The following is a 15,887-nucleotide window of genomic DNA, read 5'->3' on the forward strand; positions in this document are numbered from 1 at the left end:
ATGGGGAGAGAGGTGAGAAAGTGGCGGCTGGTAGTAGTGTTTGTAGATTTTAGGGTTTATTTTTCTTTTTATAGTAAAAATATGAATACCCTTTAAGTCTATTCGGACCTCCATCGGACCCATCACAACATCTATATCCGACCCGGCTCCTATTCAGAGTCGGACTTTTTTTTTTCGGATATGGATTCGGACTTTTGTTTATCGGATTTGGATCGGACTTTTTCCTTCGGATCGGATCGGACTCGAGTCGGATTCGGACCAGATTGCCATCCCTAGTATGAAGTTGTGAACCCAAAAACAAGTGGTTGATTTGTTTGTTTCGATTAGGGAGTAAACTACAACATTAGGCTAAAGCCAGTTTGAATCCAAATTACTCCCTCTGTACTTTATTAAGGGAGGCAATTCTTAAAATCAGTCATACTTTTTATTAGGTGGTAATAGAGTACTATTATAAATACTCCCCCTTTTATTTTATACAGAGTAATTTTCTTGTTCCCATGAACCCTAATAGTCATATCATTTCCTTCCGCTAATCATATTTAATACTATCACTATCTTTTACTCTAATTGTTTAATACATACACTTAATCCACTTATTTCTTTGTTTAATAAAATCAACTTGTTTTTTTAGAGTGTTTCATCCCGATCCCAAGTGATCATGTGATCGATTTCCATGTCCGGGGAGTAACAACAATTTCAATCTACTGTGTAATAAGCTTTTGATTATCGGGTTAACCGAATACAGTCCTTAAAAAAACGTCGTGGTTTATGCGCGAATCCATCAAACCGTAAAAACTGACAATTTAGGCAAACTCCGGTGGCCACTCAAAAGAAACACCGTTAGCTTTTTTGCAATATTTTTCCAATTTCTCAAAATCAAACAACAATGGCAGCCAATTGCATTTGCTCAGTTCATAGGAACTCAACCCCAACTTCACACGCCCCACCAACAACTCGGTTAGGTTCCCTTCAAATTCCATCCTCCTCATTTCTCAAAATTAGGGATACCGCCAAATTCAACCCCATTAACAATGGCGCTTTTACAAGAACAATCGGAAGAAGAAGAAGAGAGGGAGGAATAGTGTGCAGTATTCTACCGGTAGATCCATGGGCACCCAACATTGATTCCCAGAGCATTGCTTCTCAGCTATTCGCTTTCTCTCTCTTCCCTTACCTGGGTTTTCTCTACTTTATCACCAAGTCCAAATCTGCTCCAAAACTCACCGTTTTTGGGTTCTATTTCCTGCTTGCGTTTGTGGGTGCCACCAGTAAGTTCTTCTCCCTTCTGTTTAATCTTTATTTTCTGTGTTTTTTTTTTGTAAGTTTTGTTTTAAGGGCTTATGATTTTGTTGCAATTATTAGGACTTTTATATGAATATTGACATTTGTGAACTGTGAATTGTGAATTTGAGTAATTTTCCTTGTTATTTTGGTTGCTAATGGGAAATCTTAATTAGATTAGGTGGTTGTTTAGTTGATTTGTATTAGTTTGAGAAGTTAAGAAGAAGAAGCTAGGATGATTCCCAAGGAACTTTTAGAATGCTCGAAACCGAGGAGAAGCTATTCACTAGTTTGGATTTGGTTATCCTGTTCAAAGAACATCCTGCATATTACCAAACTCTAGGAAGTGATGTTGGATAAGTAGAAAAGGGATCGAGAATGCTCGAAATTGAGGAAGAATAGATAGCTTCTAACTTCCTGGTTTGTATTTGATTGTCCTGTTTAGGATATTTTGCAAATTACCACACACTAAAAGGTGCTTGAAGTTTGGTGTACGTAGCGTTATCCTCACACAACGAATTGATGCGTGGGATTAAAGTTTGCTTTGTAACTTTTGATTAAAGAGAAAGAGATTAGGAAGATTATATTATCATTAGAAATGCGCATACTTTGTGTTAGGAAAAGATGGAATCTGATTCCCTCTGTGGTCTTTATAAGAACTTGGGATTCTCCAAACATTGCAGAACAGGTGGTTCTTTTGCTTTAAGACAGCTAATAATTTAGGGCGAAGGGGTTGATAGATTTTAAGAATCATAGCAAGCAGGATATATAAGGTCCTATAAAACATCACTTGGCAAAGTTCTTCATTTAGTGCAATAAGCTTTTTGTATCAGAAACTCAAAACCCACCTAGGTCCAGGAAGAAAATGAATTCCTCACAGTCCAAATTCCATGAGGCAGCCCTAGATGAAGCACAACTGAGGGCAACATTCAGGAAACATGATATCAACGATGATGGGCACTTGAATAAGGAAGAACTGAAGGAAGCCTTTCGGAGATTGGGTGCAATTATGCCTAGTTGGAGAGCAGATCGTGCAATCTATTACACTGATATTGATATTGATGGAGTCATAGATGAAGAGGAGATCGATCAGCTAGTGGCTTATGCAGTTGAATGCGGTTATACACTTGATTGAGAGTTGAGACTTCTTTGTATTGGTTATGAGCATAAAAAATTTTCTGAAATATAAAAAAGTCATATCTATGTTTTCTTAATCTTGATGACTCTGTAGCTTTATAATTTAATCAATTGGGATCCTATTTTTGTGATAAAATCTATTGTATTGCGTTTCTATAGAACTCTATCCCCTTTTCCTCAGGCCATATTGGTGTAACAACCGCTTTAAAGGACATTGATAAGATACTACATCTTTTATCTCTTTCTGCTTAAATTATTCTGCTATGTAAATATTAAAATCTACGCGCAGATTCCATTGTCTCTTCAAGCGTTAGATTACTGGTTTTATATCTTCGCTATGTAGTACTTCTGTAGAATCCATCTAGTTAATCTCTCGAGGGAAATTGTAGTATTTTTGGTAAAAATGATTCTAAAACTGGGATTGTTTTCCTAGTTAAGTTAGAGAAATCCTTGCTTCACCAATGCCGAGAGAGTAGAGGCACTAATAGCTCCTTATTTCTTAAACCCAAAGCACTTCGAGCTGAGACATGTTGTGGATATAAATTTCCTAATAAAAATTGGACTGAGAGGGCATGATGCCATATCATTTACAAAAAATGTGTTTTGTGAGAAGTATTGATAGTCGTATCGATTGGTTGTGTTCGGTGTGGGGCCAATTGATGGCGAGAGAACGAGTTGTGAAGACGTTGGAAGTTCATACACAATATGCTCTGGTATACTGAAGTCGCAAGCTTAAATACACGATGTTCAGGAGATGCCAACAATAGGATCACTTTCAGAATGCTTGGTACTCGAGGTGTCATGGTATATTTAGGGCATTGGGGAAGTTCCCTTTCTATCTCTATGGAAAGACTCCCCGTTGGCCTGCAAGTTAGTCTCAAGGCAGTCAAGGGTGAGAGTTACAACTGTCATGATGGTTTTTACCATGCCTGATGTGGGTACAGTGATATCTATGGTGATGGGGATCCTGGTATGGAGACGACTACCATCTGTACACATGTGTCGTGGGCCAACGGGAAGGGTCTCAATAACATAAGTTGTGGCTATGATGGCCTTGATGGGGTGAAACGATCTTAGGTATGCCATTCGTTGTTCATGTGGATTTTGGGAACTCAAGAACTTTCCTCAAGTGTCCATTACTCCATTGATAAGTTACTTACCTTATGAGGTTTTCTGGGATATACTTAGAACCTTTCAGATGGCATTTTTTGGCCAATTTTAAGATCTATACCATTGTGATTCTAATGGGCATAAAACCTTAAACCTGGATACTTGATAGGTATTTGTTCTGTGGGTAAGTTCCTTTTTCGAATTGTTTGTTTGCTTCACCGATCCATGAAAAGTATTTGGCCTTTTCTATGGTCAACTAGTATGGAATCTGGTGTCATCCATGATCCTAGTAATTATTAGCGGCTTGAGGAGATTACTTAACTGGCCCTGAAAATGTCTCTCAATTGTGAGTTATGAACTTAAAAATACATTTTCGTAGAGTTATTTGGCCAATGTGAATCCTTGGGTTACTGATATTTGGACTACTTTGTGTGGCTTAGATTTCCCGTTAATTTTCCATGTACTTAAACTTGGCCTTTGAAAAGGAACTCACATGTATGATAGAATTCTCTATTTGAGTGTGCTTCCTCTTGTTGCTAGAAATAAAGGCTAACCAATTGGGAAACTACCTCAAGCTCCAAACATAATTGGTTCTAATATGACGTCTTGTATGTTGATCTTTATCATTTTTGTGTTATTCTTGAGGTTCCTGTTTCCCTCAGGCTCCACTTTTTTTAGCGGATTTTTTTATCAAGGGAAAACCCAATTGTAAAATAGTTTTCCTTTGTTTATTTACTTGCAAGAAAAATCTGTAGAGAAAAAGGATATGGAAGTGGAAAGGAGAGGATGAATGGGAGGAGAGAAAAAGGGATGTAAACATGTAATGGAATAGAGAGGAAACAGTGGCATTCTTTCCTTACAAAAGAAAAACGTTTTCCACCTTGGGAAAGTTATTTTTTCCCCTTAAACCAACAAAGAAAGGAAAACAGGAAAGTCATTTTCTTTTTCCAAGAAACTGTTTTCCATCAAAAAAAACGTAGCCTTAGTCCTAGAAAAAGTTCAAGATCATTCTAATTACATTAACTAGCTACTCCTTCAAGTCACTTTAATTTTTATCACTCCATGCTTTCTGACTTAAGTTTACTAATTTTCCCTTGTTGGTTTTGCTGCTCGGCCATCCTCATTGGCAGTTCCTGCTGGAATATATGGTAAGTTACTTCATCAACATTAACTATTAGTGTTATTATCCTGTATGGTTTAAAAGGGACTGGTTTTTGAATTGATGCCTAAATTCTAGCAAGTTTTTGGTGGTAGCGAAGATACACTATGGAACTTCCCTCTCTAATGTGGACTGGTTGCATGGTGGGGCTGAGTCTCTGCTCACTCTGTCGAACTTATTTGTTGTGCTGGGATTGAGAAAAGCTCTGAGGGAACCTATAAATTCGGAAGAGACAAAATCTGATGAAGTTTCAGGATTCAAAGAGTAGAATCCTTCCTCATAGGTATTAGTTGACTTGTTGTGCTTCGTTGAGTTTGGTTGATAATAGTTTAACTTTTTCTTAGTTTAGATTGTGTGTTGAGTATTAAGCATATTACATTTGCAGATGTACGCCAACTGCTGCTGCAACTAATCAATTTCAAGGTTATGCCAAAGGTAGCCACATCAAGCATCTTGTAAAGATCGTGCCGGGAGGATGGGATTTTCCGGAGCTCAATATAGTGTAATTTGTTTTAGCTATACATGTTGCTAATTTTACAATTATACATCATCTCTCCCATCTGTTCTCCGCACTCTTATTCAGGTAATATATAATTATATACTTTGTTGCCTGGATCTTCAAACATGGTTCAAATGTTCAATGGTCTCAGAATATAGTATAAATTATTATTTTGTGTTTATTCCCTGTATTCCTTTTGCGGTGCTATTCAATCTCTAGTATTAGGCATGATAATTAATCACAAGGATCTTCTGAAGTAGCAAAGGTGTTTCTTTCAATCAATTGATGTGGGTTTCTAGAAAGAGAGGTTCAAAATTTAGCCCCTTCAAAAGGAAGAAACCCCTAGAAAACTATCCAAGCTGCCACCCCCTTACTCAAAATGCAAGATGAGCACCTTTGGAGGAGTTAATCTGACTAGTATTTAATTTGTGTAGTTAGATTTTCTTGGTTTGTTGAAAATTACTATTCTAGGGGTGAACTCCGTATTTTCTTATCTTAGATTTGTTCATTTTTCTAGGGGTGAAGTCTGCTTCCGATTTTCTCCTCTTGGGACCATGGGGTCAAATAAAGTTTTATCTTATGGTATTTTTTTTTTTAAAGTGACGGAACCAAAGCTAAATGTCTACGTGCCTTCGATTTATCTTGATATGTGGTTGAACTAAAGCTAGCTTTCTACGTGCCTTCGATTTTGGGTTCCCTTTTTTCCTTTGGAGTGCTTTGGCTTACCTAATTAAATAAGTATATAAGGCTGGCAGTGGCCATGGTGACCCTGTACGAGCCCCCCTTTGACGGCCTGTGTACTTTGGGTCATAGTTTTGAAAAGACCGGCACAGGCATGACAAGAAGCCCATGGACCTACACAATTAGCTAAAAATAAAGTATATGAGGGCATTAAGGTGCCTGTGCACTAGCTTGACGCGGTGCGAGCGCCCGACAGTGCATGTTGGCCATGCGTCTGTGCTTAACCATGGGCCTACCCCTGGGATGGGCAGTACGCCAACAGCAGGCGTAGCCACTCAGATCGTAGGCTGTAGTTCATACTTCCGGTTCTTATATGGCAAGTAATATCACTTTGGTATCTAGACACGTCTTTCCTATTGGCCTTTTTTCTGTTAGTTTGCTTTGTATGTTTGGGCTTGTCTGCTCCCTCTCCATATTTCTTTGACTGGTAGGCTGTGGCTGATTCTCCTACTTACTTATTTGTCAGATTAACAAGCTTTTTTGGTTCATACCGTCATACTAGTCACTTAAGGTTTATACGAAGTATTATTTGACATTTTAGAGTGCCTATGCAATTTTGATTGTGATAAATTAATACTTCTTCCGTTCTCTTTTAGTTGCAACTTTTACGATTCATCCAAATTTTGCAATGCAAGTGGATATATACGGAGTAGTAAATTACATTCATGCCCCCATTTTCGGATCTAATTAGGGAAAAAAGTGGGATATTGAATATGATGAGGGTAGTTTGCTGAGAGTCAAGTAAGTAAAGTTGTCAAAAGTAGGAATGTTGCAACTAAAAAGAAACGTCCCAAAATAGAACGTTGCAACTAAAAGGGAAAGAGGAAATGTCAATATAATAATTAACAAATCATCAACCTTAAACAACTACTCTCTCCTTCCAAAAATAGTTATAAGCTTACAATATTGTTTAACTACGGAGTAACAAATCTTTGATTTCAGATTAAGATCCACTATGTTTTCATTATTGATTGGAGGGTTGTTGGAGTTAACTAAAGACTTTAGGCTACAAGGGGAAAGAATAAAATGAATAGTAAAACTGCTGTCAACTAGCATGAAGCTCTTTGCTTGTACCAGCGACTCCTTATAAACCTAGCACAAGCTTCCTTCTATTTTGTTATACTAGGTAGTATCCCCATTTTGTTACCTATTCTGATAATTTACACTTGAGTAATGATTCTATTGTTTATCCTCCCTGCTTGTCTTGTCTGATTAGATAAAATGTTGAACTGAAAAATTCCCCAATAACAGCCAAGTAACCATCTGTGGGGGTTTCATGTTGGAGTTTGGACTATTCTTTAGCTTGAGAGAAGCTGGTGGGAAATGCTTGGTTATCACACAGAAAACCTTCCCATTGTTCCAACGGATAATCAATGCCTATTATTGGGGAGTTGGTTCCTGAAGTAGTGGCTGAAATTATATCTGTGATGTCTGATTCGAAATGCTGTCCATAGTTAAAACCTCCAAAGGTGCTCGTCTTGCAGGGTGATGTGGAGAAGTAGGTTGATTCCGAGGTGGCCGGTGATTGTATGAACGACTGAGGAAAACTGTTACTAGGGTGACTGTGGTTGAGTGTTGATGGCGTAAAGGCATGATTTTCATGTCCAAATTCTTGTGTAGGAAAGAAAAATCCAGTCTCCTGGTTTTCTAAGTTCTGAGTGTCAACTCTTAGCCCTGTCTGAAAATTTAGAAGCATATCAGGCTGCTGCTGGTATTGTGTGATGGCAAAATTGTTTTGTTTGTTGCGGTCTTGTTTTTGTGGTGATGTAGGTGCAGACTTTGAACGTGGGGCCAGTGTACAAGTATGACTCCCTCTATAGGTGATGTCGAACAGCATGGGGTCTTCATCATTTCGTTGCACTTGCTTGGTAGCGCTGCAGCCTTGAATGTTGCGGTAAGTACATCTGTAGTAGCTTCTGTAAATGCAGAAATAATCTTGCTGTTAGCTTCTATGTCTAGCTCTTTACCATCTATTTTTTTTTTACTTCTTGATGACCTGTGAAAGTTGAATTTTTTTATATATGAGTGTTAAATTTTCTTGTTTACTTATTTAATTTTGTTTTAATTGCTTTAAGGATCTGAGATTCCATTGCAAACCTTCTAGCTGGAGATACATCTATAGTCAAATTTTTAGTAGTTGACTTTTGGAAAAAAGTCTTCTTAGTGCTGTTTTCCGTACAGGATTGCATGAGTTTTCCTTCAACTTTCTAGATGAAAATAGAGTAGATGCAAACACAAAAAAAGGGAAAAAGAAAGAGACAAAAAGATGGGGTTGGTCAACATTAGAATCAAATCTATGTCTTTGCTTTGTAGGACTCTCGGGATATTTTTTGGACATGTTTAACAAATTTCTGATAAAAACCTTGTCTGATGATAAATATGGATGATTTGATGGACTGACTATGTACTACTTCCTCCGTTTCTTAATAGATGCATCATATTGACTTTTAACACTATTCATCTACTAACTTTGACCATATTTATTACTAATATGTAAAAACAAATTTTGTATTTTTAATTGTTATTGGGTTAACCTCAATATATATTTTCAAAATATATAATTTTTGTAATTTATATTAATATGTAATTAGAGATATCGATGATTAAAGTTAGTATATAAATAGTGTAAAAAGTCAAAATGATGCATCTATTGTGAAACAAATGAAGTATCTTGGTAAAAACTACAGTAAGAAGTAAGTTTACCTAGGATGTTTGGCTCCTAGGATGTCTTTCTGACCATACTTCCTCCAGCTATGCCCGTCCTCAGGTGCTCCTTCGCCCGCATTTTCAGAGCTTGCTTTAGCCTGGTCTGTCCAAATGGGCATCATCTTTCTGCAACAAGTATTCCAAAACACTGTTAAAAACTCTCTTTTTAACCAGGAAATGCATTAAAAACTCAGGTAGAAAGTTTTACGGTTTTACCTCTTTCTTGACATATTTCTGCCGTCTTGTTGAACATGAAACCCGGGGTTAAAATCCTCACTCCTAGGACTTCCAATCACCGAGAGTGGTGATTCAGGCATTGTGGTTGATGGCACCACACTCTGGTTAGACTGTTCCATTGACATTGAACCACCCCATTTCATAATCAAAAGGGCTTTCTCCAAGCAAGAATGTATCCTTTCTGCCAACATTCCTTTAGTGTCACCTGCAAGTAATACTTCTTGACTCATTTGAGCTTTCAGCTGTTTCGCTAGCGCTATCCCCTGGATTAGCTCCATCACCAACGACTCTTGCTCGTAACTTCCACAACCTTTTTCCATTTCCGTTTCCCTTTTCCTACTTTTTTTAAAATTTTGCCTCAGAGTGAAAATATGCAGAATGCCAGTGTCTGTTTTCTGTTATCTGTTATCTGAACTGTCTGACGTACAGTCGTATATCAGTTATGGTTGTTACTCTCTTGTTGTAAGTTGCATGTTTCAGCTGCCTGACAGTGCGTAATACGAATATGTGCGTACACTTACAAGAAGAAGTTGAGGAAAGGAAACCGGGCAAAGTACACGCTTGCCGGTTTGTTTCAGTTAAAAAAGGTAGCTGAAAACAAGGTGGAAGTTAAACTGTTTTAAGGATGTTTTAGGTAAGAGAGAGAAACAGAAGTGAAGGAATTATGCTCCAAATGGAAGTATAATGATATTGGTTATATAGAAAGTGGTAGGAGAGAGAAAATATTTGACTGTAAAAAGCAAAATGTTGACAAAATGGAAATATAATTTGTGTAGAAAGAAAGACTAGTCTATGGTCAACAGAAATGAGAGTATAGAATAAGAGATGGAAAAAGAGTTCAAAATGAAGTGCTGACTAATTCAAACTTTGCTGTGATTGGTTCATTATTTGTAAGAATAGATTTGGTTATAATTAAGTGTTTGAATAAATTTAAAAAAAGGTAAAAAATGAGGGCTTGGACTTGTTCAAACTTTGGTTTACGCGTATATTTTAATTGTTTATTTTTGGTTTACTTGAATTTTCCTACTTTGAGCAATGATTAGGACAACATATTTTTGTGGTCGTGGGAATTTTTTTTAGTAATTTAATATATGATTTATGTTTTAATTTAGTAATTTACACGATTGAAATTAGAAAAATAACGTGCTATGTTTTTCTAAGCCTAAATGATTCATGGGTCCTCCTAGACAAAGACCTCTCCTCTCATCTTTTCTTTCTTCTTTGATTTTCATGGTTCATTTGTTGTCTTGTTGACCTTGTTCTAGAAGGGGAAAAACTATGAGATCCACAATTAGCGATTTGAAGCGAAGCTGGACCTTAACGGGCTTAACCGAGACATGTCGATCCGACTAGAACCCGAGTCAAAATTTGTTGGTCATGACGATGATGACCAATACTCGTAGAGAGTCAAATGACCTTGACCCGAACAACTTTTACCTTGTACTGTTCACCTTGGTTTCACTTGTATCTAAGCTCAATTTACAATAAATAAGTTTGATAAATTCTAATAAGTTCAGGTAAGTTTTAGATAAGTTCATAATTTTAAAATAAATGAAAATAAGCACCATATACTTTCTAATTAACATCAAAGTGACTCCCAAAGGAATCCCTTTTAATTATCAATTTCTTACCTCAACGTATATGTTATATGATCAATAGTGGTATACGTTTGAAATCAGGAATGAAATCATGGTGGTATGGGATTGAAATTTGATTTCTAATACAATGTGTTTGGTTATATCCGGGGTAAGTATTTTGCTTTTATTTGATACCTAGAGGTTTGGTATGAGTCATACTCACCTCCCACCTTGGGTGGTTTTTAACTGTATATCTCGTGAAAGAAAGAAAATTAACCAGGTGAATTACCTGAATTATTCTTTAGGATAATGTACAAGACAACTTCAAAAATAAAGGAAATAATGAGAAAAGAGAGAACAAAGAGCCTCACACCCTAACCTCAAACTACCTAATCCTAGTTCTAATAAAATTTGATAAATAAGTTTTTAGTTGCAATGTTTAGCATTTTGTTTTATTTATTTGTCATGGTTTACTTGAATTTTCATACTTTGAGCTATGTTATGGCAAATACTTACGGTTGTGGGGATTTTTGTAGTTTATACGAAGTATTACTTTATTATATTATTCTGAGTTATTTTTTAATTTAGTGAGTTACACGATTAAAATCAGCAAAATAGTGTGCTACGTTTTTCCAAGACTAAATGATTCATGGGTCCTCCTAGACAACGACCTCTCGTCCCGTCCTTTCTTTCTTTGATTTTCAGGTTCGTTGTTTACCTTGTTCTAGAAGGGGCAAAAGTGCAAAACAGAACTTGATTTGAGATCTGAAACTAATAAGAAACTGAAATGAATCCGAAATACATCCGGCTAATCAGTTTTCGCCTCAAAATGTATACCGTTAATGATGATCAATACTACGGAGTAATTATGATTACGAGAAGAAGTGATTTAGCTAACCAGTTTCCGCCTCAAAATGTATACAGTTAATGATGATCAATACTACAGAGTAATTATGATTACGAGAAGAAGTGATTTTGGTATACTCATTATGAGAGCACAATAAACTTTTCGCGTGCTCCATTCACGTAGAGATGTATCAAATCAATAAAGTGGAATGTCAAAATCAATTTTAATTATGCGGATTTAAGTGAGTTTTTAATACTTGGAAAACTGAATGTCCATTTTACATTTGCTGATGGTTAATAAATGTAGAAAATAAAAAACTTGAATAATGGAATTTTAAATGGTTGTAATTTGAAGATAAGTACTCGTACTACTTATTAAAAAAAATACTCGTAATGTGGAAGTAAATACTACGGAGTAACAAATAAACAAACCCATCAATGTATTTCGCTCCCAACTCGATTTGAAAATTGACTCGAGTCCAAAAGAAATGACTTGTTGGCTACCTCTACTCTTAAGCTGTATTGGCCACAATGTGTCTTTTTCTAGATGACAACACTAATTACTGTTGGAAATAATGCGTTGTAACCATGAAAATTAACAATAAAATAATAGGGAAGAACACAATACTCAATAATTGATCTCAAAAGCTGTGACGGGTTTTACGCCTGCCCTAGAAGCGTATTTCGCCACCACCGGTACAAGGTTCTCAGTGACGATTGCTCCCCAAGGGTAACACAGCTACCTTCCAACTCTGTACCCCGATTGGAAGGCTGGAATTACTTCAAGAACTGCTCAGATCTCTATGGGACAATAATGACAGAGATAATAATTTTTAGGGTTTCTTTATGTTTCTCTGTGTCTCTGGGTTATCTTATTGGAATAAATAAAGGAGTATTTATAAGGAATCTGGTATAAACCGCAACTCCTAGACAATACTCCAAAACCAATACCCACGACAACAATGAAACGGGCCCACAAGCATTATCATAATTAAACCGATCCGTAATGCATTATAATTACCAACAATCCCCCACTAATGCATACGGACAAGAGATCTTGAAATCTGAGCAGTAAATGAAAGGTTTAGCGCATAAATGTTAGTGTCTAAAGACTTGAACTAACATATTAGTGGAGCGAGGTGTTCAACAACCAATAAAGTATCCGACGATTGAACTCTACGACTATTGAAGAAACCCAACACCACACGCTTCACCTTTAGAAGCTTGAAAAATTCCGCGACCGCATGAAACGTCATACGAGGCCAACATTCCCTTGGATTCTAGTGAGTATTATTAGAAAAATAACAAACATATTTTTCATAGAAGGATGCCATCCCCTCTTACTCACATAGGTGTCTCATCAAGTCTATTTTACCACATAAACCACCCAAAAGGGATATGAAGACATTAAGGACTAAATTTCAACCTTATCCATCGTTATATCCATCAAGTCCGTTCAATTAGAACCACTCAAAGGAGCTATGGATATATTAAGAACATATTGTTCATCCTCGCAAATTGAACAATGTATCTATCAAGTCTTCTCATGAAATCACTTTGTAAGTGAAGTCAATGAGGCTAGATACTTTAATCTTAAATCCATCAAGTTCAACAATAAGAACCATCCACACAATAGGACTATGGACTCATAAGAACAACAAGGATTAACCTTCCCAATCATAAAGCGGTGTATCAATCAAGGCTTCTTATAGTACCACCCATTCTAGGGGACCATAAGGCTAGATACATTAAGAGTAAAATACTCAACCTCACACAAAACGGTGAATCCATCAAGTTCTCTCATAGAACCACCCAAATTTGGGATATAGATTCATTAAGAGCATAAGCTCATCCTAACAAGGGTTTTCCGTAGAAATTGAACACGACATAGATTTTAAAACCCTTCCCCTTAACTAGTTTGACACCAACTCGTGCCAAGACCTTACTTAAAGAATATTTTCTCTTTAATCTCACATACTCAAGGAGGGTATCACATTCACAAATAACTGTATTTTCTCGTGTCTAAATTTCACGAATGTGTCTCACTTTGCCAATTAACTCATTGTACCTGACAACTCACACATACAGTAAATAGTGAATGACAATATAAAGAAATGCGATAAAATTACTTACCCCCACAATGAGCCATCATCCAATATCCTTTTCTAATTGTATGAATCTTGACTTGTAGGATCCAATGATATTGCCATAAATTCATATTGACTCCATGGGGATCTCAAACCTACTCGTTTTATTTGATCCTCTTCCCATTGTACCTTTTGGTGAATAATGAAGATCACTTCCACGCTCTCCACCTATGCAATATAGGATTATCTACAAGGTATGCTTACAACACAAGCATCATCAAGTCATGAATTTATCATACAATAGTGGAACTTCAAGCATGTTAGCATATTCAATTTATGAGAAACTATTTCTACATAAATTTCCACAATATGCTAGGATTATACACTAATATGATTGCCACTCAATTAAAATTTGGTACTTATCACCAAGCCTCTACAAACTCAAATGTGGTTAGGACGTACCTTTACCGATTCATTTGTCTCACTTTGACTTTTATCTTAAATTGAGAAATAGAAACTTTAGTCTCATTTAACGCATTAACGTGTGTACAATGCAAAAACATATGGTTCACACAGGCATATGAACACTATCAAAGCCAACGACATATAGGGACACACACATATGCATCAAATATGCTAATAATAAAACCAATAGCATGAATTAGTTTAATAAAACTACTCATATCAATGCTTAAGTGTTCCTTTTCCAACATACTCCTCATTTCTAGCAAGTAAACTAGCTCATTGGCCTCAAACATTAACTCACACCCCCACATTGACCGACAAAGTATCAGATAACAATGTAACACACATCAAAGGAGGGGACATATCTACATATTATGTAAATAAGTTAGAGTTTGCAAACATAAATCTAGATAAGAAACTTCCCTGACATCAATCATGATGGATACACTATCATTAATGATAGTGCTCTCCAAAGTAGTAGACGAGCATCCTCATTTTTATTGCTAGCTTTGCAAACAGGTATTCACATTAGCTACGCGTCCAAGTATAATCAACCTGCACAACCTTGCTAGTGTCCAACGCACAAAATCACAACTAACGCACTTGTTAGTCTTCGAACTTTAACTTTAACCCTCACATTGCCCACTTTTGCATTAGAGGGCACATAAAATAAATTATGCGAATAAGTTAAAGTTTTACAAAGATAAATTAAAGGAAGGAAATCCCCTTTTACCGCACAAACTTGTTGGAATGCAAACGTCGGCTATTCGAACTTGATCATCCTCAACCAATGATTTTAAACACATGCATGCTTGTAGAGTGCTTCTTGCTTTTATTCTCGTACAAATGCATTATGGGTCAGCCTACTCCACGGCCTCGATGCGGCCTGCCTTCTATACCGCGGGTGGCTCGTGGCCAGCCCTGTATGCACCAATTTGTGCTTGTTTGCCACTGTTTTCCAATTCTTGTACTTGTTTTCCCTTGCACGTACACAAGGTCACTATGCTTAAGAAGATTATATCCTTATAATAATAATAAAGTCATAAGCCTAATAAGGTATGACATCTCATCCAGAATCATAACCCAAAAAATATATACTCTAAACTTGGTGTATATATATATATACTAATATGAGGAAAAGAAAGGAACTTAGTCTTTGAAATATATGCCTTGCAGAAACATGATACTCCATCAATTAATTAGAGGAGGGAGAATATAGGTGGGGCCCGCCAATATTACAAACATCCAAAGGATTCCAAACTCCAGTAACAATTGGTTGACGAAGAAAATATAAAGCCGCATCAGCATACTCCGCGACTTGGCCGCGGGAAAAAGCAATGATTGCCACAACGGACCTGTGGTCTACACTGCCGGTTTTGTACACTTATGTTGTTCAAATGCATATTTGTCGAGGAATTTGATGAGCACCCAAACACAAAAGTACGAATCTCAAACTTCATCTGGCCTCTATGATTCAATGTGCAGTATTAATTAATGCATTAAATCATAAATAACTCCCAAGTATATATCCCAAACAAAAGACACAGATTCATGGAAATCTAGCCGCATAAATACATACACAAATTCTTCACCTTTTGTTATTATTATTAAACCCTTGATTCAACCAAAATAAACCATAATCACAAAGATTAAGTTGCTCCGCAAGAGCAACAATTACCGACTATCGCATACCTTATTAAGTCATGCATAATTGTCCATAAAACACGGTAACAACGATAAAATACGCTTCTAGATTGTTGGAAATAATGCGTTGTAACCATGAAAATTAACAATAAAATAATAATAGGGAAGAACACAATACTCAATAATTGATCTCAAAAGCTGTGACGGGTTTTACGCCTGCCCTAGAAGCGTATTTCGCCACCACCGGTACAAGGTTCGATTAACTCTGTACCCCGATTGGAATGCTGGAATTACTTCAAGAACTGCTCAGATATCTATGGGACAATAATGACAGAGATAATAATTTTTAGGGTTTCTTTATGTTTCTCTGTGTCTCTGGGTTATCTTATTGGAATAAA

General features: G+C 36.6%; 2 protein-coding genes across 2 annotated transcripts; one reads left to right on the forward strand and one right to left on the reverse strand.

The window, feature by feature from the left end:
- The first annotated feature begins 741 nt into the window (after window positions 1-741).
- On the forward strand, window positions 742-5,367 carry LOC110786438 (uncharacterized). The gene is made up of 4 exons (XM_021990995.2): window positions 742-1,268; window positions 4,659-4,676; window positions 4,783-4,970; window positions 5,073-5,367. Exons 1-3 carry the CDS (start codon window positions 887-889, stop codon window positions 4,953-4,955), a joined length of 573 nt encoding a protein of 190 aa, XP_021846687.1. The 5' UTR covers window positions 742-886; the 3' UTR covers window positions 4,956-4,970; window positions 5,073-5,367.
- A 1,466-nt stretch (window positions 5,368-6,833) lies between these two features.
- LOC110786437 (probable WRKY transcription factor 53) lies at window positions 6,834-9,541 on the reverse strand. The gene is made up of 3 exons (XM_021990994.2): window positions 8,850-9,541; window positions 8,631-8,759; window positions 6,834-7,843 (listed from the first exon to the last, which is right to left on the reverse strand). Exons 1-3 carry the CDS (start codon window positions 9,188-9,190, stop codon window positions 7,219-7,221), a joined length of 1,095 nt encoding a protein of 364 aa, XP_021846686.1. The 5' UTR covers window positions 9,191-9,541; the 3' UTR covers window positions 6,834-7,218.
- Between the last annotated feature and the right edge of the window lie 6,346 nt (window positions 9,542-15,887).

This window comes from Spinacia oleracea, chromosome 6 (assembly GCF_020520425.1).
Source record: "Spinacia oleracea cultivar Varoflay chromosome 6, BTI_SOV_V1, whole genome shotgun sequence".
NCBI classification, from domain to species: Eukaryota; Viridiplantae; Streptophyta; class Magnoliopsida; order Caryophyllales; family Amaranthaceae; genus Spinacia; species Spinacia oleracea.

Excerpts from the sequence above, each read along its gene's own strand:
- LOC110786437 (XM_021990994.2), bottom strand. The coding sequence starts at position 9,190 with ATGGAAAAAGGTTGTGGAAGTTACGAGCAAGAGTCGTTGGTGATGGAG. Across the intron at positions 8,760-8,849 it reads AGAAATATGTCAAGAAAGAG|AAAGATGATGCCCATTTGGA; the intron begins GTAAAACCGTAA and ends TACTTGTTGCAG. Across the intron at positions 7,844-8,630 it reads CTAGGAGCCAAACATCCTAG|AAGCTACTACAGATGTACTT; the intron begins GTAAACTTACTT and ends CTGCATTTACAG.
- LOC110786438 (XM_021990995.2), top strand. The coding sequence starts at position 887 with ATGGCAGCCAATTGCATTTGCTCAGTTCATAGGAACTCAACCCCAACT.